This window comes from Salvelinus namaycush, chromosome 5 (genome assembly GCF_016432855.1).
Source record: "Salvelinus namaycush isolate Seneca chromosome 5, SaNama_1.0, whole genome shotgun sequence".
NCBI classification, from domain to species: domain Eukaryota; kingdom Metazoa; phylum Chordata; class Actinopteri; order Salmoniformes; family Salmonidae; genus Salvelinus; species Salvelinus namaycush.
In genome coordinates, this window is record NC_052311.1 from 23,752,379 (window position 1) to 23,777,373 (window position 24,995).

The 24,995-nt window shown below is 42.0% G+C and overlaps 1 protein-coding gene across 1 annotated transcript; it reads right to left on the reverse strand.

Moving 5' to 3' along the window:
* Positions 1–67: 67 nt before the first annotated feature.
* LOC120048073 (beta-1,4-galactosyltransferase 1-like) lies at positions 68–17,817 on the reverse strand. The gene is made up of 6 exons (XM_038993765.1): positions 16,890–17,817; positions 15,412–15,647; positions 7,331–7,518; positions 5,247–5,369; positions 3,395–3,499; positions 68–2,751 (listed from the first exon to the last, which is right to left on the reverse strand). Exons 1-6 carry the CDS (start codon positions 17,185–17,187, stop codon positions 2,619–2,621), a joined length of 1,083 nt encoding a protein of 360 aa, XP_038849693.1. The 5' UTR covers positions 17,188–17,817; the 3' UTR covers positions 68–2,618.
* Between the last annotated feature and the right edge of the window lie 7,178 nt (positions 17,818–24,995).

Below are 24,995 nucleotides of genomic sequence, written 5' to 3' on the forward strand. Positions count from 1 at the left end.
CCAGGGCTTGATCTGTGTCATGGAAACCACCCCAAGTCTTCGACCCATGATAATGAATGAGAAGACGTTAACTTAAATATTTAATTACCTTAACAGAATATTTTTTTAAAAATCGACACCAAAACATTGCTGCAAGTCAGTATACATTTTTGAATGAAAATGTGAAGAGCCAGCAAAAGATTTACAAAGACACGCATTTGTAGAAATCACAAGCATACACATACATGCACACATTGAATCATAATGGAAAACATAGAGAAAAACAGCGTGATGAAGCCTTGCAGATTAGCCAGCTAACTTTTGTAAAACAAACTGAATTCACACTTGACATACAAAATGCTGGCTCTAAATAAAGGCCATTGTCTATGGGGAGGTACACAACTTGGCTGTAGCCAACCTATAAAGACCTTAGTTTTCAACCCTGAAAGAGCCTTTGGGTGGATTGAGAAAATTTGATAAAAATTGTATGCATTGCACATAATGCATCCCTGCATGCAAGGCATCTCCCATGTCTTTAGAGCGTTTGTGTGTGGCTACCAGACAGAGTGAGGTGGTATGTGGTGATGAGGCCTTTAAGATATACTCAAGGAGGCAACCACTCCAAATTTAGAGTATAGAAATGTGTTGCATAGAGCTGACACAATCTTCTAGTCGCCATGATTGTACATTGTGCTCATTCTATATAAAGGATTTCTATACGCAATGTTCCACCATAGTTGAATAAGCCCACGATATTGGGTTTCCTGGCCAAGCCCATAAGGCTTACAGCTTGAAGAGGAACCCAGTGACATCACGACCATTCTCTACTTTACAGTGGAAACTATAGGCTGCGTGTGTGTGTACATAAGGCTTGGCTGCTTCATTGGAACATTCACTACAGAATGTACAGTAGGCAGCCAACTATTGTCCAGTATCTGGGAAAACACTTTTGGGAAACAGCTGGGGAATTACTGACTATGCTTCAGAGCTTAATGTACACTCATCCCTCCTACTAAATGGTCCAAGGTCCAGTATTGTCTCTAAAGTTGAGGTCAGTAACCGAAAGGTCACTGGTTGGAATCCCCAAGCCAAATACGTGAAAACTCTGTCAATGTGCATTTTAACAAGGCCCTTAACCCTCATTGCTCCTGTAAGTCAGTGTATGCTAAATGACTAAAATGTCAATATAAAAATGTTGACCAATTAATTCATATTTTCAAGTTTATTTAGGTAAGGCAGAAATGGCAGTCATTTTATAGATTCTCCAGACACCAGCACTGATATAATTAAGAAGCAGTCAGGAGAGGAATGGCAAACATGTAAGCCTAAGTATGGACAGCACAATTATTCTGTTCCATCCAGTCAGAAATCTCAATGGCTTTTTTTCTCAAGATTGAGTTACTAACTTTACTTGTGCAACGTCATGCCCCATAGCTCACAAGCTTGAGTCATTTTCACTGTATATGAGGATCTATAATATACCTGTGAGGAAGACATGGTGACCGTCCAGTTTAAGAGCGGATGTCTTTAAGGGTATTGATTACTACGTATTGAGGATGCAAAATGCTTGTTTTTCTAACCCTCACACTTCCTTAGACATACACGGACTACAAGAGGATCCTTTTCAGCATAGAACCCACTCTCTTAGACCAACACAAAAAAAGTAGAACGCCAGTCACTCGTAACAGACAACAGCATGGTAGCATTTTACCTCAGGGCACACACACACACACACCACCAGGCAAATACATTCAGGTACCTATTTTCCACCAGGGAGAGGCCTCCTTAGAGGCTACCTGGAATGGTGCTCTTCACAGGGAAGGGAGCTTCAGCGGAGACACTTTCAAGATAGTTCAAATACCCTTAAGGACCCCTTCTCTAATATAACTATAATGGGATTTGGACTTTTAAACAACCTATTTTTGGAGTTCTAGGCCCTTTGATGCTCCATCAAAAGGTTGTGAACACATCCAAAAGTACAACAAATCTTAAGATCATTGTTTGGTTGCCTTTGGAAAAAAAAAAAAAAAAAAAAGTGACTTGGTTTGTTATTGAACTTCAAATTGTAGAGTTCCATCTTTGGCCTGAGCACTTGGCATTGAATGGGTTGCAACCCTGCTCGATCAGCAAAGGAATAGCAATAAATCTCCCAAAAGTGACAGAAAACTACAATGATGCCAAAACGACAACATCAACAGTACTAGAAAGAAATAGACATACAACAAAATGAATTATGAGTCCCCGATGCATAGGACAATCAATGACTCATTTTACAACCACCCCTCAAGACAAAATGGCTCACAAAGGACTTTGTCGCAGCAGCAATCTTCAAAAAGAGAGAGAGTGGAGTACGTACAAGCCCAATAGGATACCAACAGTGTGTCAATGTACTGAATGTCAACGGTCATTCCTGGTGTCAATGATTTATGGATCCTATGAAGAAAAAGCTGGAATCCCAGTTCAATTCACCATCGGATGTGCAAAGGCCGAAAATAAAGGGAACGTTTGTTTGCTGATCAGATCAGTCATTCTCTATAGTCCAAAGAGTCCAAGGCATATCATTATTTATAATGTCAAGGCACATTTGGTTACCACATCCACCACAGGTTGTCAAGGCTGTTCATGTTTTATTGGTTCTCTCAGTCTTTTTTTCCCACGTCCACAGTAATTTTGGTGTATAATTGATCCTTCTCCACTTTGACCACTTTGTACGACAGGGTTTTGATGCCGTCTTTGTTCATCGTCTCCCTGGTGTGGGCGATGCGGTCGAACCTGGAACCAAAAACAACAGTTCAACCACAATTCAATATCGTGGTTTAGGAACCATGTCTTTTGTTTAAGGTGTAGCCTATGGCAAACATCTCTTTTGGATTTCACAACAACCGTCACTTGATTAAACATAAAACTACATGACAATCAAACAAATCAAAGTGCTAATGTAATATCTACATAGTGATTTCAATAGAGATTAAGGATTAAGTGGCTTATCACTGCGGCTTCGCGTGATAATAAACACATTGCACGCCAATGTTTTCCCAGACTTTTATATTCTATTAAGTTTGCGTCGGTACGGAGAAGAATGTCCAAGTTCAGAAAGTCAGCCAGCGTTCGTGAGAAATGACGTCAAGGGGAACAGTAGCGAGTGAACGGATCCTTGTGTGGAGAAGGAAAGGAGAGCCTGGGGAGGGTTCACCTATTGTTCCATCTCTTCTGCTCTCCTTTACAGATCTGACAGAGCTGGATAGGTGAAAGCAATATAGCTGAAACTAGGTGGACCAAACGCGTACTCTATCAAATCCAGTTTGGCTATATTCATGTGAAAGGAAGTGAATGAAGACAGAGGCCGTACCATTATAGATTGAAATACCGCCCCTGAGCATAGTGCAGGAGTACTGTTCACAAGGGGGAACCTCACCTCTGAGGGTTGTCTTCGTTCCCACCGTCCCGGTTGTGGCGGATCATCCTGCATTTCCCCACGGCTCCGCTGGGCCGCGAGATGGTCATCCCCCTGGAGCTCAGCCTGTTAAAAGACAGCAGCAACATGCGTCAGAACCCCCGTCTAACTAAAACACTGGACCGCAGTTGCAAAAAAGTTTAACTCCGATGAGAAAATCTGCACCTTTTTTTACACTAGTGAAATAAACAAATTGGGCAAATAAAAGTAGGATAGACGTGAAAGGGAGTAAAACAAGTTCTTTGATTTTCATTCAGTTGCCTCTGGAAGAGATGCAAATTGGCCTTGCTTATTACATAACAGGTCACATTTGTGTAGCTGGGTTCAGCGATACAGCTACAATAGCTTCCTGAACGCCGTGAATAACATTGTTCGTCTCTGGAAACGTCCAGTCTGCCAGTTTACAGTTTCACAATCAAAATGGATGAGGTGAATTATAAACCAACCCCTACGAAGACCTACGAAAAGCAGAAGAGACAAAAACACCTTGCGCTGTTGGGCATTCAAAGTGTGGAGTTGTTCTTTAATTCAGTTTGCCTGGTCTATAGAGCAAGTATAGGGTTACATATGCCTAAAAGAAACAGGTTAACAAGGCACAGTATATGTTTTGTAGAGCTAATTTAATGCCAAATCCAGCAAAGCTTGGATCACACTACTGAACAAAACTGGCTCTGGAACAGGAGATACTGTAAATTAAGTTACACAAAGAAAAACATGCATCTCTTTTCACAAAGTACCAGGAGTTGGAACTGGTTCAGGGAACGAAACCGAAAAACAGAATTTTTCAAGGAACAGAAACGGGAAGAAAGTGATGAATACTGTTATTTTAAAAGCATGTTAACCAGTTAACGTTATTTTACGTTCCAGAAAAAAAAATAAGCGCTAAATCTTTGCCAGTGTTTAGGCTACCTGCGATGCCTAGGCTAATGTTACTGACGTTACAAGTGTGATTCAGAAGATGGAGATTTTTAATTCGCTAGAGAAAACTAGCATTGAAGTTAATCCATTTAAGGATACTATAGGCCTAGTTATCACATTGAATTTAACTACAAAAAGGTAGTGGTGCTGCTCTGCTCAAGCTTGTGAGCTAGCTAGCTAAAAGGACATTCAAAGTTCCTCCATAGAAGCGGCTCCTCCTTGGTATAATTCTGTGGACCCAACTCAGATAATGCCTGTCATAAGATGCCCAGTGCTTCAAGCCTCCTCAACCCTCTCTCCCCCCATCTGTGTCCTGAGCCATAGGCTACACTTGTCTGTCAATCACACATGTAAACAACTAGCTTGCCTGCTCTAGCCACACTGATTGGTGAACTAATTTAATAAGCTAAATGTTTTCACAGGTTAAGGGAACGATATAAACCGGTAATCATTTTTGGTTCGAACCGGTTCAGAACTGTATTTTTGTTCGTTGGAACAGAACAAAAATATTTATGGTTCCAATCCCTACAAAGTACCCTATTAGTCTTATTTCAGGAAAGGTCAGACTGTGTCTGAAGGAGCCATAACTCTTTTAACACATTAACATTTCCTTCAAGAGCAAATGGTGGTAGTGGCATAAAAAGGCACCCTCGGGGACAAGTTGGAACAATGCTGACGAGTGTCACTGACGAGTGACAAGAACTAGGCCTATGTTACTATGTGATGGGGCTTCGACATTGAATAAGAAAACCGTTTAATGTGAAACCTTGGCTAACACTTTACCCAATAAATATGAATTATTTGGAGTCGTATTTCTTGCTGTCCTGCTGCTGACTTTTACATGGAGTCCTAATACGCCACAGACATTAGTCTGAGAGTGGGTGTGCAGACTGACCTGTTGAAAATGTCGTCGTCCTCCCCTCCCCAGCCCCAGTAGTTGTTGGGGAAGCCGTTGATCTTGAGGAACTGCTCCTTGCTCATTGACGACACGCCGCCAAAATACTGGTTGTACGGCAACCTGAGAGAAAGCGAGAGAGAGCGGGAGAGAAAGATAAATAAATACATAGTGATACACAGCTCTCAAATGAAGGGGTCAAGGACTTGGGGCCCGACAGAAATTGCAGTCAGTGGTTGTGTTCCAAGAAAGAAGTATATGCCTAGAAGATGCGGTGCTGCAGAAAAACCCTCTTCGCGTCACTGCCTTCTGTAAGTTACATGCTGGCTCTCTGTACACTGTGTACTGTAGGGCCACGTGTAGCTGAGAGACTGAGGCTCCCTGGATTAGCCTTGCCTCATTTTCTTGTTGATTTTGGACACTCTACGAATTATCCTTGGCTATAATGCAATTCTTTAAATCCCATGGCTAACATTGGAAAGGTCGTCACAATTAAGAAAATCGAATGAAAAGAAAAAAAACATTCATCCATCGTGGGATTTAGTCACCGAACAAGGGGAGCTTGGCGTCTCTCCTTGAGCTGGACTTTCCTGCCCAAATCCTGCTGGATATTGCATCCGGATGCTCTGTGAGCTGCATGCCCCTAGAGGAACATGACACAGTGACAGGACACAAGCTGTTGTGTGTCCAACACAGGGAGGAATTTGGTGACAGGACGCCCATAAAAGCCCAGTTAGAAGCTGAGAGACCTGTTCTATGACCTGTACACAGGGCGCACTCTGCACTATGACGTCACATCTGGGAGCAGCTTAATTTACTAATCGAAATCTTAAAATCAGAAGCAGACAACGGAGGCAAACTGACTATAGATCAGCGCCTAGGCAAGCATAAGCCCTACAGCTGTGTAGGCCCAGAGCTGTGTATCAGAAGAGAAGCTCCCAAATCCCTTTATCAAACACAAAGAAAGCCTGTAGCCTCACAAGAGCCCTTCCCTGTCTGGTGTGTTACACATGTAGAGCAACAGCTAAACCAACTGGAGTTTGCGCTACAGGTCACTGGACGCCACAAAGCAGAAAACAGTTCAAAACCGTGCGATACACACAGCATTGCCACCTGATTAGCATTTAAGCCATTGTGACAGCTGACCTTTGAAGCCAGTACTGCTCATGTGAGCATGTTGTAAGTCTATAGGCAGACTATTCAACACACGACTCGAGGCAAATAAAGTCCCAGCAGCTAATGGGGATCCATAATAAATACAAATGAGCAACAGTTTACTACTAGTGTAGCTAGATTGAGGGCCTAAATCAAATGACATGTCAAGCTCTTTCCAACACCGCCTATTGTGTTAGCGATCTAAATGCTTGCTTGTCTTACCGACAGAGGTAAGGAGAAACAAGCCTTTGTGCATTTAATAGGGAGAAACTAAATAATATGTTATTCCTTTGGCATGTGATACTTTACACATAGCCTAATCTTTCTAGCCTAATTCTTGGCTAATCTTTTACAGAACCTGTTTAGGATCAGTCACGTGATCAATAAGGAAGAAGGCAATCATTACCAACCATAAAATATCCTTTATAATTACATCCCCACCCCATGGGGAATGTGGAGGTCAATCACTAAAACCCAGTGAAGGGCTTGGTTTGAAATGCCCACAGCAAAAACCTATAGATAGCTACTGAGGTAAAGACAGGCAGAACCAGAAATTCAACAACAAAACAAAAGACAAAAGTCAATTTTCAATAGGCAAAATCAAGCAAAGTCTACCGTTAGCTCTCTGTAACCGCAGTGGTAATTCAGCAGCATATTGTTTGAAGTGAGTGACACGGATAGAACATCATGGAATCCACAGGTGCTCTTTAAGCTTTTATGTGGCCACTCCTACTAAATGAGCTCAGTGTGTGTGCCTTTGACAATGTGAATGCACATTTGTGTCTGTCCTATGTCTGTGCAGTAGACTGGGGAGAGGCCAAAAACGCCGTGGACTGGGGAGAGGCCAAAAACGCCGTGGACTGGGGAGAGGCCAAAAACGCCGTGGACTGGGGAGAATGCCTGGTCATCTGTTGGAGGGGTTGACTTACCTGAAGCCAAACTTGTCCATGGAGACAGACAGGTGCCTGGGCTGGCTGAAGCACTTGTAGGTGTTGCGGTCATCCATGGGGATGAGGTCCACATCGCTGAAAACAAAGCAGCCATAGTCGTACTCCTTCAGGGCCTCTGTGTAGCCAACGTTGAGGAGCTTGGCGCGGTTAAAGATCTCATCACCGTCCTAGAGAGTGAATGGAGAGAATGTGGTTTTGGAATTGGAAGGTGAATCGTGTAAAACTAAATAGTTATTTGTGATGGTCTAGACAGGAGTGAGCAACTCTGGTCCTCATTGTTTGGCCACCCATGTCTAATTGGACTAAAGTGTACACCAGAACCAAGGCTAAACTAAACCATCCAGGGGGCTATCTATTATAAATGTGATTGGGAATACAAAAACGTGTTAGAGACTGAGCACTAAATGCTACAAACATCCTACACTGAAGTTTGGAGAGAAAAGTACCAGACGTGTGTAGCTAGTTGGTTTGGACAACTAAAAAACATTGGTGTATAGAGTACAGGACTTTGAGCCGTTGGTCTTTGATGAAGTTGTGTAGGCATCTTCTTGTTTGCTGGAAAACATGCGTTTACCCTTAATATCAAGAGTGCGTGCACATACAAACTTGAAATTCATATTCTGTGTTGCTGATGCAGGGTCATCAAAGCTTTGCAGGCCCAGCTCTTCGTGGCTTCATGTAGCTGTTACACTAGGTCTTTTCAAGTGTGTATATCAACAGATTTGAATACAATTTAAGTGCTAAAAACATGTCAGTGGCATTTTAGGAGCTTATGGATCGTGACCGCTTTATGTAGAGTGAATGTAACTAGAGACAGAATTCTAATGGGAAGGAGAGATTTTTCTAAAGTGTAGGATAATTATTATGACTCAAAAACAAAGGAATGCTGATGGACATGGATAGATAAATCTGGGAGACAACCATTTCCCATTTTGAAACTTAAAGCAGTATCGAGTTTCAGCAATTCTCGTCTTATAATCATTGCCCTAGCTTAATGAAAAGGGGACAAAATATCCTTAAATTGGGGGATTGAATGACAGAATATCATATTGTAGTCTGTACAGGCTTTTACACTTAATCCTCTGTTAAGCCAACATATTCTGGGCTCTTTTCAGGGCTGGCATGTCATCCACTATTTGTTGGGTGGGTTTTTTTATTCTCTTTTTGTGTTCTCTGGCTGCATACATGGTCAGTTACCAGGGATAATGTACGTCAGTGTCCTGGGATGATTCTCTGTGCGGTGTCCTTTGGCTAAAAAAACAGGAGCATCATGTTCTGTGTCAATGTGCCTTCAATGTGTGCAGTGTGACTTTCAAAATGGACACGTCTCATATATCACTGGCTTTATCTGATGGTCCTCCTGAAAAAGTTCAGCTTGAATACCCATAGAACCAAAATTGTCTAAAATACTCAAATGGAGGTAGACGAAACCTAACAACATGCAATCGAAACAAGGACTGAGGTTCTCAAATTAAAGAATAGTGTGGCTAGTGTTTTAATTAAAACATGTATTTTTATTTTTTAAATGACAACAATTAATCTAAAAAGAACAGGAAAATGAGGAAGAGGGTCTGGGTGCCAAAAAGCAGCGAGGTTCAAGTCATCTGAAGAGGTGTTCCAACACTTGGACAATTGATTCAATGTTCAGTACTGTTCTCTGCTGATGCACTTCCCCGTCAGTCACATGTCACACATTGTGGTGATATGAGACAGACATGTACACTGATTGAAATAAACGTATTGACATCTGCTACGGTCTGAAATAAATATCCGCTAAAGAGGTCTGTGAGTGTGTTTATGGGAGTGAGTTTGTGTTTTTTTCTTCCACCAAGTGATGCATCCCTCTCTCCTCCAGGGCATGACAGCTTCAATGGAATACAGGATGTGGATCATTTGCAAAGACGGAAACAAGCAAGTGAAGAAGACAGCATGAGACTAAAATAGATCTCTAATTCAATGAGATAGAGAGAGAGAGAAAATAATCCCATATTACCAGTAGAACCCCTCAGCCCATGGGATCACGCAATTGGCCAGAGCAAGCAGGGGACCGGTCTCACCTCTTCCAGCGACCACAGCCATTGGCCAGATACGCCTGACATGCAAAAGGACGGCGGTTTGAGCAAGGGGCCAGGGAAAAGAGGAAATAAAACAAGGGAGGAAAAGATAGGAAAGGCTAGGAGAAATAGGAGAGAAGAGAGAAACAGAAAGACTGAGTAGAATTTCAATAAAGACCCCATAATTGAGTTTAACAGCATTGAACAGCCCTCTAGCAATAGCTAGGCCTGTCTTAACTATGGAAAAAATCAGATTGGCCCATTAGTATAAAAGCAGCCATTAAAGCTACTTTTCTTTACAGTGGACACCAATTTGCTACCTGTGCAGGAGACTGGAGTGGAGTATCCTCAACAAACAAAAAATAAGGTTATATGCTCAAATAGAACCATGTATTTACTGCGTATAGCCTAGGTGTGGCGTTCACCCTACAACATGCTGGTTTGCCACACTTTACCTGTTAGTGGGTGGGAGGCAACAGACTCATGTCCTGGCATGAGACCTGAAAGAGAAATAAGTTATGCCTTCAAGCTGAAACCCAGTACTGGCCTCGCAAGTGCCAATAGCCCCTACATCTGCAAAGAATCATGTCCTTAAATGGACCATTGAACTACACCGAACTGATACGCATTTTTATCAAATAGGAATAGATTTAATCTACAACATGGCTCTGTACGCTAGTATTAACTTTGGTTGTCAATAAAATGTTCAAAAGTTACTTTGCTTTAACCCAGACAGTGTTGATGACTTGAAGGATATTGAGAAGAATGGATATCGTTATCCTACGTTAAGGTCAGCCTTTGCGTGAAATGGGATTAGGTGACCCAATAACTACTACATTTTCACCTTGTCAACTCTGGGCTCTGCAGTGGCATTCATACTAGTTTCTCCTTTTGCCAGATTGATTTCCAAATATACTCAAGGCCAACTTTAGTATTCCCATAAATCAGTAAATCCCCACACCTGTGAAAATTCCATCTAACTACTTACAGCATCACCACACACACACACACACACACACACACACACAAAACGAGTTTCTGCCCATTTGTCTGTGGCCTCATGTTTAGAGATTTCTACAAATGGGGAGATAGTCAGTGAGAGATGGAGACAGAACCTTATTTTAGGCAGGAAAGCCCTCACTTCATGAAACCAAAGTGTTTTAGGTGGCACCACTCAGGCTAATGATTGCCATTGATAATGACCAACACTGGCCAGTTTGTAGCTAGGCTATTTGTCAAAACAGAGTAGCCAACTTGTTGTGGCACTAAGTGCTTATCATGATCACTAGTCATCGGCAGGCATACAAATGATGTGATGTCTATGGTCAACTTGTCCGTTTTCATCAAAGGTTTTAGATACACCAAATGGCCAAAAGTATGTGGACACCCCTTCAAATTAGTGGATTTGGCTATTTCAGCCACACCCGTTGCTGACAGGTGTATAAAATGGAGTACACAACCATACAATTTCCATAGACAAACATTGGCAGTAGAATGGCCTTACTGAAGTTCTCAGTGACTTTCAACGTGGCATCGTCATAGGATGCCACCTTTCCAACAAGTCAGTTCGTAAAATTTCTACCCAGCTAGAGCTTCCCCGGTCAACTGTAAGTGCTGTTATTGTGAAGTGGAAACATCTAGGAGCAACAATGGCTCAGCCGTGAAGTGGTAGGCCACACAAGCTCACCGAACAGGACCGCTGAGTGCTGATGCGCGAAAAAATGTATTGTTTTCTGTTGCAACACTCACTACCAAGTTACAAACTGCCTGGAAGCAGCATCAGCACAAGTACTGTTCGCCAGGAGCTTCATGAAATGGGTTTCCATGACCGAGCAGCCACACTCATGCCTAAGATCACCATGCACAATGCTAAGCTTCAGCTTGAGGGGTGTAAAGCTCACTTCCATTGGACTCTGGAGCAGTGGAAATGTGTTCTCTGGAGTGATGAATCACACGTCATCATCTGGCAGCCCGACGAACAAATCTGGGTTTGGCAGATGCCAGGCGAACGCTACCTGCCCCAATGCCTAGTGCCAACTGTAAAGTTTGGTGGGAGGAGGAATAATGGTCTAGTGCTGTTTTTCATGGTTCGGGCTAGGCCCCTTAGTTCCAGTGAAGGGAAATCTTAATGCTACAGCATACAATACCATTCTAGACGATTCTGTGCCTGTAACTTAGAGGCAATAGTTTGGGAAAAGCCCTTTCCCGTTTCATCATGACAATGCCCCCGTGCACAGAGTGAGGTCCATACAAAAGTGGTTTGTTGATATCGATGTGGAAGAACTTGACTGGCCTGCACAGAGCCCTGACCTCAACCCCATCGAACACCTTGGGATGAATTGGAACGCCGACTGCGAGTCAGGCTTAATCGCCCAACATCAGTGCCCGACCTCACTAATGTTATTGTGGCTGAATGGAAGCAAGTCCCCGCAGCAATGTTCCAACATCCAGTGGAAAGCCTTCCCAGAAGAGTGGAGGCTGTTATAGCAGCAAAGGGGGAGGGGGGAACCAATGCCCATGATTTTGGAATTAGATGTTCGACAAGCAGGTTTCCACATACTTTTGGTCAAGTAGCGTAAGAACATGCACCGCTAAACAATAAAATGGGCCTACTTGATTGCAATAAAAAGCCCAAATAAAGCCTACTGATCATTTTTACATCTGGAAAAGACAGGACATTTTGTACCCAGGCCAGGTTGCCCAAATGTTGTGCATTCACATTTAAGTACAACCCTTGTTGAATTCTTCCATTAGTTATCTGTAACCAACACTATACACTTTGAATACATAAAAAGGCTTTCCTTTAATAAAGGATCTTGATGAAAAGAAACAGGAATGAGTGAGGATAAAAAGAGCATTCCAGACAGGATTGTTCTCTCAGGTCTTTAAAGTGACAGAGATAGCCCCGTCTGAAAGCCACTGTCTATTTTGTGCCACGTCCATTGGTGTTCAGTGCTAGTTTGACGATAGAGAGCATGAGTCTCTTGGTTGTGCAAACACCATGAATAAATAAAGGAAATTGCTGATGGACAAAGAACAGACGCAGAGACAAATGCTGGCACTATGTTGCCAGATCTGATTTCTTCCCCATAGATAGGAACACAAAGGATTAGGCCTACTGCGAATTGTAGGAGTTCTTTAAAGAAGGAAGGGAGGCAAGAGTTATTTGGACACTAGCCTACTTTTTCCTCTTGACTAAAGCAAGGAATTCCTTTATGGAAAACAGACATTTGGGCAATTCCACAGTAACGGAATTACACCGAGACTCCGATTTTTCCACTTTAAAATGTATGCCAAACAACAACCATTCATTTCAAAGTTCAACAAACCATACAACTCTATGCGCAATGACTACTTTGAACAATTTAAACAGTAAAAAGTTTTAGAACACCTACTCATTCAAGGGATTCTTTATTTTTTTTACTATTTTCTACATTCTAGAACAATAGTGAAGACCTCAAAACTATGAAACACATATGGAATCATGTAATAACCCAAAAAACTTTAAACAAATCAAAATATATTTGAGATTCTTCCAATTGCCATCCTTTGCCTTGATGACAGCTTTGCACACTCTTGGCATTCTCTCAACCAGCTTCATGAGGTAGTCACCTGGAATGCATTTCAATTAACAGGTGGGCCTTTTTTTAAATTTAACTAGGCAAGTCAGTTATTAAGAACAAATTCTTTACAATGATGGCCTACACCGGCCAAACCCGGAGAGTTGCAAAGAAAAAGACATCTCAGACTGGCCAATAAAAAGATTAAGAAGGGCAAAAGAACAGACACTGGACAGAGGAACTCTGCCTAGAAGGCCAGCATCCTGGAGTTGCCTCTTCACTGTTGACGTTGAGACTGGTGTTTTGCGGGTACTATTTAATGAAGCTGCCAGTTGAGGACTTGTGAGGCATTCATTTCTCAAACTAGACACTAATGTACTTGTCTTCTTGCTCAGATGTGCAACAGGGCCTCCTGCTCCTCTTTCTATTCTGCTTAGAGACAGTTTGCGCTGTTCTGTGAAGGGAGTAGTACGAGATCTTCAGTTTCTTGGCAATTTCTCGCATGGAATAGCCTTCATGATAGACTGACGAGTTTTGGAAGAAAGTATTGTTTCTGGCCATTTTGAGCCTGTAATCAAACCCACAAATGCTGATGCGCCAGATACTCAACTAGCCTAAAGAAGGCCAGTTTTATTGCTTCTTTAAATCAGGACAACAGTTTTCAGCTGTGCTAACATAAGTGCAAAAGGGTTTTCTAATGATCAATTAGCCTTTTAAAATTATAAACTTGGATTAGCTAACACAACGTGCAATTGGAACACAGGAGTGATGGTTGCTGATAATGGGCCTCTGTACGCCTATGTAGATATTCCATAAAAAAATAAACCGTTTCCAGCTACAATAGTAATTTACAACATTAACAATGTCTACACTGTATTTCTGATCAATTTGATGTTATTTTAAATGGACAAAAAAAAAAGTGCTTTTCTTTCAAAAACAAGGACATTTCTAAGTGTCCATTTTGAGCCTGTACTCAAACCCACAAATGCTGATGCGCCAGATACTCAACTAGCCTAAAGAAGGCCAGTTTTATTGCTTCTTTAAATCAGGACAACAGTTTTCAGCTGTGCTAACATAAGTCTTTTGAACAGTAGTGTATATTTACTGGAAAGAAAGTTTGGCAACAGAATTACGATCAAATCTCCCTCAGTTTTATTGTTACCAAACTTTGTATCTGCACAGTTTTTCCTATCAATGTGTTTTTGTAAAATGTTCTGTGAAAAGTATTGAAAGTGTAGTCCTTGTGCATAGAGTTGTATTTTATGTTAAACCTTAAAAATCAATGGTTTTTCTTTGGTATATATTTTAAAGTGAAAAATCTGAGTCTCAGCGTAAACCGCTACCATGTAATTGCCCATATGTCTCTGTCCCAGAAGAGTTACTCAACAAGAAAACAAATCTACCAGTACATCTCTCAACTAGTCACTTGGCAACTGCCATTACAGCCTGTCATTTGGGAGCTTGATGCCCTTTTCTTTTGACATAGCCCAGGCTAACACGTAAAAAACAACCCCCAAAAAATACGGCAAAAGTACCTGTACTTGTGGTTTACTGTACCAGTAAACTCTAGCTATCCTATATTTGAAATATACAGACCACCTTTGTTGGTTTCATGCATTAAAACCACCTAATTAAAAAGGGGCACTCCCTGCACTAAGATTTGCTCACTGGTTAAAATCTTACTACATGTCCCACTACGAGTGATTAATGATTTTTGAAGTCGGTTTGATTATTTTAAAAATAACGTATATATATATATTTTAAATGTTACATTAAAAGCACTATGCGGGCTGAATGCTGTAACACAAAACAATTAATACAAGTCCTATGATAGTAGTGACTGCCCATTACTGTTTAGTAACCATTAATTCACATTACTTCAGTAATATGTTTCAGTTGTGTATACTACATTTGTTTTATTTGATGACTTTATTTTTTTCATTCCAAGTCACCATCTCATCTCTATAGAGCTGCTGCCTATGCTGTCTGACAAATCACTATACTGTAGTTCTTCAAAGTAAAAAAGGCATACCTTTAAGACAGCTGAATACCAAGTACCAATCACTTAGATCATGCATTTTAAGGCAGTGATACCTTGCAAAAAAACATCTACTCTTTATATCACCTCACAATCGTGCATTGTTCTCTCTTCCATAGCAGTCGTAAAAGAAACAGACCGGACAAGTAGATGCGCAATGGATTATGGTCATTGTAGTTAATTACCATGTTTTATGCGCTAAACTATGTAGAATATTGGCCTGTTGGAAACAACAACTGCCTACTACATTGCACAGTTCAGGCTCGATTTGATTTATCTCTAGAGAAACTGTGCGATGTTCGCATTGAGCTCACAGAAAAAACAAACAAAATGGAATTCCAATAATCGCTCAGCACTACCAACTACTCCACACAGACAGAGGGCAGACAGGGGCCGGGAAGGACTCACCTGGTTGATAACGTAGATGCCGTAGTCCAGCTGCTGGCGCTGAAGGATGGGATGGAGGTAGTACAGCCAGAACTTGAGGTGCTCGTCGCGGTTGCGGAAAGGGATGATGATAGCCACCTTCTGGAGGGCCACACAGTCTTTGGGCTTGAAGCGCCCCCCATTCTGAAGATTGGGGTTCTCCTTCCTTACCACATCAAGGCTGACTGGGTTAGAGAACTCAATTCGCAGTGGGCCCACTGGATGAGAACGGGAGAGAAGGGAAGTCTTATACAATTTTGTCAGGGCTCTATCTACAACAGCCCTGATAACTGATGATTTCAGTAGAGCCAATGGAAATAGCATGTCAAATCTGTTAATATTGTAGGCCTAATATACTATTGTAAGAAAATCCAGCCTAGTTCTCCAATCTCCTGCGACTGCCTTTTCTGCTGACAATAACCGCTCAGCTGTTTTATTATTAAACACAATAGTGTGGCTCCTATATGCCAGTGGCTTACACAAGTAGCAACAGTAGGTCAAATTACAAAAGCCATACAAAAAATAACAAAAGGTTAAACTGCATATATGATGTAGTGAACTTATTGTATTGTTTTCTGTAATGTGACCTGGAGGTTGATGTTCCTAGACTGCATTGCTTTTCAATTCAATCTCCAAGTCAGCTGAGGAGAAAATGTGCACACCACTTTAATCCACCGATTCCCACCTGTGGAGCAGTCAGGGTTTTGTGGCAGAGGGACAGATCAGCTCGGGCCACAGCTGCATAAACCAATTTTTTAAAACCTGAGCTAAGAGAGAAGGCCACTGAACAACAACAAATCTTTGTGGAAACAAGCATTAATAATGTAAGTGTAACCGGTGTGAAATGGCTAGCTAGTTAGCGGGGTGCGCGCTAATAGGGTTTCAATCGGAGATGTCACTCGCTCTGAGACCTTGAAGTAGTTTTTGTGGAGCGATGGGTAACCGTGCTTCGAGGGTGACTGTTGTCGATGTGTGCAGAGGGTCCCTGGTTCGAGCCCAGGTAGGGGCGAGGAGAGGGACGGAAGCAAAACTGTTACATAAGGGTGTGGGCGTGTGGCCATAGATATACCTATTGTATGAATAAGTGAAATACCAAACCCTAGAGGCTAAGGAAGGGGTCATAAAATAACTAAGACATCGACTGGTGGCTAACTGGTTATACTTGGCGCTTGTAGGTTGCATTAAGATACAGATTAAAGCGACATTTGTATGGCAAGCTCTACCCATTCATCATCAGAGCAGATGAATGAATGACTGTGTCCGATTTACATGGCCAACAACTTTTATTGTTTGCTGATAAAAACCACTTTTGGCAAGACTACCAACCAGGCATCATATGACTATAAAACGTACCAGTGAGTCTACAGCACACGTCAGAAATATTGATTATGCAATGTTGATTAAATATTAGTTGCCATCGACTCGTTATTAGTTTTGGCAACACATTCATAGCTACTTACCAAGCAGTGGCGAAGTGTCAAGACATTTTACAAGTTCTTTGGTGAATGTAGATGTCACGTTGTCTACAGAAAAGCGATTCGTTTCAACCACGTCAGGTTTGGTGTCCTTTGATGTAGTTTGGTCATGCTTTTTCGCTGTGTGTGCTTGCTGATTTTGTGCAAAAGAAAATGGAATATCTAACGACCTCACGTAAAAAATTAATGTGACCGAAATATGGAGAAAACAAAGAATGACGACCAATTTGCAAGTTCTATGGAGAACACTGAAATTCACAGTTGAATCCCGCATCATTAGCATGCTATGCTAAATCAGCTGCTGTAGCTAGTTAAATTGATAAACAAATCTAAAGTAGGTAACGTTGACGTTACAAAGTTGCAACACCATACCCAATTTCCACTGACGTCACTGTCAACTAGCTACCGTTAGATAATTTGCTAGCTAGATGCTAACGGTACAATTGTTCATTTTCGCTCGAGACAACTTCAAGAAAAAGTTGTATCCTTTACCTTGCTTGTACTTCAGTCGTATTTCGTATAAGAAATGTGTTATCTTGTTATAAAAGCCTCCCTCAAGTTAATACCAGCCATCACTACTAACTGTCCCAAATTACTTACAACTATTTAGCTAGCTATATCAGGTGTTATCGCTAGGTAAACTAACAGCAGCAAGACCGAGGTGAGATTCTCCAAATGATTCTTTTCCCGTTGTGTTGGCCAAATTGACTTCAACTAAACTCAAAACACACATATCCGATGGTATAATGCTAGTGTAATTAAAATATTAGCGTCCAGGATTAAAGAAGTAACGTCAGAGTTGTACAATTTGGAAAAAAACTACGTAATCCCTCAGCCATTTCCTTGTGGAGACCCCAACAGAAATTCGTGGCTGGTTCAAGTGACATCTTCCATGTGAACTGCAGCAGAAAGGAAGGAGTCTGCCCTACGAAGAACTTCTTCTTCTTCGACAAGGTTTAACGGCGGTTCGCATCCAATATGTTGCATTACCGCCACCTACTAGATAAACAAATACCCTAATATAACAAAAAAATTCTCAAAACAAATCAAATAAAAATAACACCACCCTACTCCACTATTTAAATATATTTAGTCCTAACTCATGCCAACAACCTGAAAGGATGGAACATCACCACTTAACAGACCCTGTAACTCTTCTGATGTCAAGTCTTGCACACCCAAATAGCTCTCTGCAGCTGCCACCACAACCTACATTTTCCGTGACTTATGTTCCATCCCTGTAGCACAGTTGATAACCATTGCTATAAATGCTAAAGATCCCTTTGTACTGGTACAGATCTACTACTCACACCACTCCTCTTAGGATCCCTCCTCCTTGACCCATCTTCCTCTACTTTCTTCACTGCCTCAGCATATGACAACTTCTGCACTACTCTCACCCCGGAAGCCTCAACCTGCCTCTCTCAAACGGGACATTTCTAAACCCCAGCACCATGGGAACCCCGACAATTAACACATACCACTACTTTCCCTCATGCTACACATTCCTTTGTCTCATGCCCTTCTGCACACTTCTCACACCTAGGAACCTCCCTTCTACACACTGCTGCCACATGCCCATAAGCTTGACACCTGTAACAACGTAACGTATTCGGCACAAAAGCTCATACAGTATAACTTATATATCCTCACATCACTTTGTCGGGCAAAGACTCAACATCAAAACTCAAAAGAACAGACAATGACTTCAGTTTCACCACTCTCGCCACCCTGTCTGCGTCGCACCAAACGACGAGCATCACAAACACCGGGAATCTTCCTCTTCAGTTGGTCAACTTTTACATTTACTGCTACCGCAGTAATCACTCCTTTCAATGGCGCCCTTTTCTTGACAGCGAAACAATTCACATTTCGTGCCCCATTCGTTTAAAACAGAGCTCCTTCTCCCTCTGACCAGCAGAAACACAAACAATTATCACAAGACCACTTCTGGTTACCCTCACCGATTCCACAGTACCCAACTCTGTTTTCACCCACCCCGAAACCATAAATGGATGAGCCAAAAACTTCACTCCTACTGTCACAGACTCATCTTTATCCTGACCCTCTGTGCAAGCCTCGGGCTCCGAGAACTTCACCACACCTACCACCTCTGATATTTTGCCCTCATTCACTTCCATTTCTCCTCCTGTCTTCAGCTCACTCCGCTTACACTTTCTACCATTCTTCTTTAACAAACCATTCTTCTTTAACAAACCATCTCCCCTTTTCTGCTATTTTTAACCGACTCAAGCTCACCATCTTCCTCCCGCTCTCTCTTAAACCTCCTCTGCCTATTCCAAGTATACATCTCCTTATGATAATACTGAACTTCTCCTGACATACATATTGTTCTTGCTTTCTCAAGGGATGTCATATAACCAGCTATCACAATCTCCGTACAATCAGCGCAAACCACTCGGGATGTAGCGCTCAACAGTGCATCCAACTTATAATACAGCTGCTTCGTCTTGAGGATATTCTTTATCAAAAGCTACCGCGACACTTTTCAATTTCAAACTAGCGCACTCTCAGGGTCCATTCACTGCCTGCAACTCTGCTCAAGCTCCCTTATGAAGAACCGAGTGTGCGTACAGTTACATGACATTACGCCTATTCTGTTGCAAAAGATTTTTCACCAGAAACCGTTTACTCCAAAAGGAAAACGTTTTGTAACGAAAACGACTTTCTATTGAACAAATAATTTAGGTTCCTCCCCATTTCGTTCCGCTTGCTTCGTTTGCTTCCGTTTGGTTATTAAACGCTAAACGGTTTCAGTTACAAGACGTAATGAATACACCCCAAGCAATAAAGTGCTGGTAGTAGTTATATCTTCTATGATATGCTTGTAAATGTTAATGGTTGGATTTCCTTTATATATACACTGACCAACTGAAGTTGGTCTTTCTAAACTTTTTTCTTTGTTTGACAGATGGAAATAAAATAAAACTATGAAATTCAATTGTCATTGTAAATAAATAACAACATGTGGTAGAAAGTTATTAAACTGTTTATTTAGTCTATCTTTGGTTTTATATTATTGTTCCTTTTAATATGAAACATTCAGTCTGTTAGTAACAATGATTTCAAATGGAGCACTAAATTAAGAGCAGGCTTTATTTCATTGGACAATGAGATCAAGGCATATGTGACCTCCATTGATAGAATTAATCAACTGCAAAAAATGTTTTGATCAAATCTGCATTAAAATTATATTGTCTGAGACAGATATTTCACCGGATGTATAAATGTGAAGCATCCTCTTAGCGTTTCGACTCACTAACGTTACCAAATGTGATAGTGAGAGGAAGCCCAGTGGCCGGCAGTGGGAGAAGATGGAACGAGATGGATTTTGTTCGACATTCTGCTAATTTTCTCATCGATAAAACATTTGATCTCAATACAGTTTTCTATTCCCAAAACTATAACCTGTTACGAACAGAGTGCACTAAGTTTTGTAGACTTAATATATGCTAGAACGCACCAATAGGATCTCTCTAGCTCGAGCTTGGCTCTGCCCACCTCTTGTTTGTTCTGCCCACTGACTAATTTGTTTCGATTTGAAACGACAGTCTGTGGTTCATCTTGGTTTAATTATATCAATCTTTGTTAAAATGTTGATTGAGGCAGTGTACCGATGTCAAATATAACATACAAGCGCCACCCCGTGGTGGACGGCGATTCGTTGTGATACATTGTGTCCATGATAATTATGTTTCTCTTGAATATTGTGTTAGCGAAAATGTTTTTTTTTAAATGTTTTTTTATTTGATCATGACCAGCTGGTGTGTGTCAATTACATTTTTTACAGGCAAACTCCCCCAAGGTAACTACCTATGCTTCTGGTGTAATTCATGACCTGGAGGCCTTGAGTTGTTTATAACACTTTCATCAAGCTGAAAAGCTGTCTCTATTTGCAACAGACCCATGACTATACAGTTGCAAGGAACAAATTTCACAAGTGAGGGCACGTGTATGCCCAGACTAGAGCCTGCTTCCTGGCATGCTCCAAAAGACTTTGGACACAACCATGGACCCAACAGACCAAAGTTAGTTTTTGTGCAGCAGTACACTGTGGACTGGAGAATGCAGTCTGTGTGGGTTGCTCTCATGTTATATTTTTTATTTTGCATTTAGGCCTGGTAGATCCTCTGCTGAAACATTCCCCACACAGAGGTCACACAGAAGGATGGGCATGCATTGAACCATCCCATCCAGGTATTATATTATATTGGTGTGGACAGAATTCAATCAAACCTGCATTGTGGGATTTATGCAATAGCTCTTTCCCCATGGTCAGTGTGGGTTTTCCCCAGTATACCTGGTAATAAAACACAGAAACAGGAAGATTAAGCAATTTTTTCCCCTTACACTGATCTAATAACTACACATTCTGTATGTATATATTACACATCATGTATACAATGTTTCAGGACTGTTTTGGGGAAATAACCAGGCCAGCCAACTCAGGTATGGTGAATTAAATCATGAGACCATCTGATTATGTGGCATTATCAGGGTGCTGGAGCTGTCAACTGTTTGTTGTGAAGCCGACAATGTGAATATTTAAAACACTAATGAATTATGCATAAATCGTTGTACTTTGACTTGTGAAATGTTCTTTATATTTAATTATGTTACATTCGTGATTGTATTATTGGGAATGATGTGTATAGCTGTAGACATTGTATGTAGCCCAATATGTACTCTTAAGGAGCCTACCGTTACTCCTTAAGGTCCAAGGATTTAATATATTATTTTCAGAGGTAGACTGGCTCTGGCAGCCAAAAAAGCCAAATACTCCATCTAAACATTAATTTTTTATTTATTTTATTTCACCTTTATTTAACCAGGTAGGCAAGTTGAGAACAAGTTCTCATTTACAACTGCGACCTGGCCAAGATAAAACAAAGCAGTTCGACACAACACAGAGTTACACATGGAGTAAAACAAACATACAGTCAATAATACAGTAGAAAAATAAGTCTATATACAATGTGAGCAAATGAGGTGAGATAAGGGAGGTAAAGGCAATAAATAGGCCATTGTAGCGAAGTAAATACAATATAGCATTTAAAACACTGGAATGGTAGATTTGACAGTAGATGAGTGTGCAAAGTAGAAATACTGGGGTGCAAAGGAGCTAAATAAATAAATAAATACAGTAGGGGAAGAGGTAGTTGTTTGGGCTATTTATAGATGGGCTATGTACAGGTGCAGTGATCTGTGAGCTGCTCTGATAGCTGGTGCTTAAAGCTAGTGAGGGAGATGTGTTTCCAGTTTCAGAGATTTTTGTAGTTCGTTCCAGTCATTGGCAGCAGAGAACTGGAAGTAGAGGCGTCCAAAGGAGGAATTGGCTTTGGGGGTGACAAGTGAGATATACCTGCTGGAACGCGTGCTACGGGTAGGTGCAGCTATGGTGACCAGCGAGCAGAGATAAGGCGGGACTTTACCTAGCAGGGTCTTGTAGTTGACCAGGAGCCAGTGGGTTTGGCGACGAGTATGAAGCGAGGGCCAGCCAACGAGAGCGTACAGGTCGCAGTGGTGGGTAGCATATGGGGCTTTGGTGACAAAACGGATGGCACTGCATCCAATTTGTTGAGTAGGGTGTTGGGGGCTATTTTGTAAATGACATCGCCAAAGTCGAGGATCGGTAAGATGGTCAGTTTTACGAGGGTATGTTTGGCAGCATGAGTGAAGGATGCTTTGTTGCGAAATAGGAAGCCAATTCTAGATTTAACTTTAGCTTGGAGATGTTTTATGTGAGTCTGGAAGGAGAGTTTACAGTCTAACCAGACACCTAGGTATTTGTAGTTGTCCACATATTCTAAGTCAGAACCGTCCAGAGTAGAGATGCTGGACAGGCGGGCAGGTGCAGGCAGCGATCGGTTGAAGAGCATGCATTTAGTTTTACTTGTATTTAAGAGCAGTTGGAGGCCACGGAAGGAGAGTTGTATGGCATTGAAGCTCGTCTGGAGGGTTGTTAAGTGTCCAAAGAAGGGCCAGAAGTATACAGAATGGTGTCGTCTGCGTAGAGGTGGATCAGAGACTCACCAGCAGCAAGAGCGACATCATTAATATATACAGAGAAGAGAGTCGGCCCAAGAATTGAACCCTGTGGCACCCCCATAGAGACTGCCAGAGGCCCGGACAACAGGCCCTCAGATTTGACACACTGAACTCTGTCGGAGAAGTAGTTGGTGAACCAGGCGAGGCAATCATTTGAGAAACCAAGACTGTTGAGTCTGCCGATTGGGAGGTGGTGATTGACAGAGTCGAAAGCCTTGGCCAGGTCAATGAATACGGCTGCACAGTATTGTTTCTTATCGATGGCGGTTAAGATATTGTTTAGGACCTTGAGCGTGGCTGAGGTGCACCCATGACCAGCTCTGAAACCAGATTGCATAGCGGAGAAGGTACGGTGGGATTCGAAATGGTCGGTGATCTGTTTGTTAACTTAGCTTTCGAAGACCTTAGAAAGGCAGGATAGGATAGATATAGGTCTGTAGCAGTTTGGGTCAAGAGTGTCCCACCCTTTGAAGAGGGGGATGACCGCAGCTGCTTTCCAATCTTTGGGAATCCCAGACGATACGAAAGAGAGGTTGAACAGGCTAATAATAGGGGTTGCAACAATTTTGGGAGATAATTTTAGAAAGAAAGAGTCCAGATTGTCTAGCCCGGCTGATTTGTGGGGGTCCAGATTTTGCAGCTCTTTCAGAACATCAGCTGACTGGATTTGGTAGAAGGAGAAATGGGGAAGGCTTGGGCGAGTTGCTGTGGGGGGTGCAGTGCTGTTGACCGGGGTAGGGGTGGCCAGGTGGAAAGCATGGCCAGCCGTAGAAAAAGACTAATTGAAATTCTCAATTATAGTGGATTTATCGGTGGTGACAGAGTTTCCTATCCTCAGTGCAGTGGGCAGCTGGGAGGAGGTGCTCTTGTTCTCCATGGACTTTACAATGTCCCAGAACTTTTTTGAGTTTGTGTTGCAGGAAGCAAATTTCTGCTTGAAAAAGATAGCCTTTGCTTTTCTAAATGCCTGTGTATATTGGTTTCTAACTTCCCTAAAAAGTTGCATTTCACGGGGGCTGTTCGATGCTAATGCAGAATGCCACAGGATGTTTTTGTGTTGGTTAAGGGCAGTCAGGTCTGGAGAGAACCAAGGGCTATATCTGTTCCTGGTTATACATTTCTTGAATGGGGCATGCTTATTTAAGATGGTGAGGAAGGCATTTAAAAAAAATAACCAGGCATCCTCTACTGACGGGATGAGGTCGATATCCTTCCAGGATACCCGGGCCAGGTCGATTAGAAAGGCCTGCTCGCTGAAGTGTTTCAGGGAGCGTTTGACAGTGATGAGTGGAGGTCGTTTGACCGCTGACCCATTACGGATGCAGGCAATAGGCAGTGATCGCTGAGATCTTGGTTGAAAACAGCAGAGGTGTATTTAGAGGGCAAGTTGGTTAGGATGATATCTATGAGGGTGCCCGTGTTTACGGCTTTGGGGTTGTACCTGGCAGGTTCATTGGTAATTTCTGTGAGATTGAGGGCATCAAGCTTAGATTGTAGAATGGCCGGGGTGTTAAGCATGTCACAGTTTAGGTCACCTGGCAGCACGAGCTCTGAAGCTAGATGGGGGGCAATCAGTTCACATATGGTATCCAGAGCACAGCTGGGGGCAGAGGGTGGTCTATAGCAGGCGGCAACGGTGAGAGACTTGTTTTTAGAGAGGTGGATTTTTAAAAGTAGAAGTTCAAATTGTTTGGGTACAGACCTGGATAGTAGGACAGAACTCTGCAGGCTATCTCTGCAGTAGATTGCAACACCACCCCCTTTGGCCGTTCTATCTTGTCTGAAAATGTTGTAGTTAGGGATGGAGATTTCAGAGTTATTGGTGGTCTTCCTAAGCCAGGATTCAGACACGGCTAAGACATCCGGGTTGGCAGAGTGTGCTAAAGCAGTGAATAAAATAAACTTAGGGAGGAGGCTTCTAATGTTAACATGCATGAAACCAAGGCTTTTACGGTTACAGAAGTCATCAAAAGAGAGCGCCTGGGGAATAGGAGTGGAGCTAGGCACAGCAGGGCCTGGATT

Coding starts and splice junctions, on each gene's coding strand:
- LOC120048073 (XM_038993765.1), bottom strand. CDS start 17,187: ATGCTAATGATGCGGGATTCAACTGTGAATTTCAGTGTTCTCCATAGA. Junction 3,500..5,246: donor GACGACGACATTTTCAACAG/GTCAGTCTGCAC, acceptor GTCTTTTAACAG/GCTGAGCTCCAGGGGGATGA. Junction 2,752..3,394: donor AACGAAGACAACCCTCAGAG/GTGAGGTTCCCC, acceptor TTTTGGTTCCAG/GTTCGACCGCATCGCCCACA.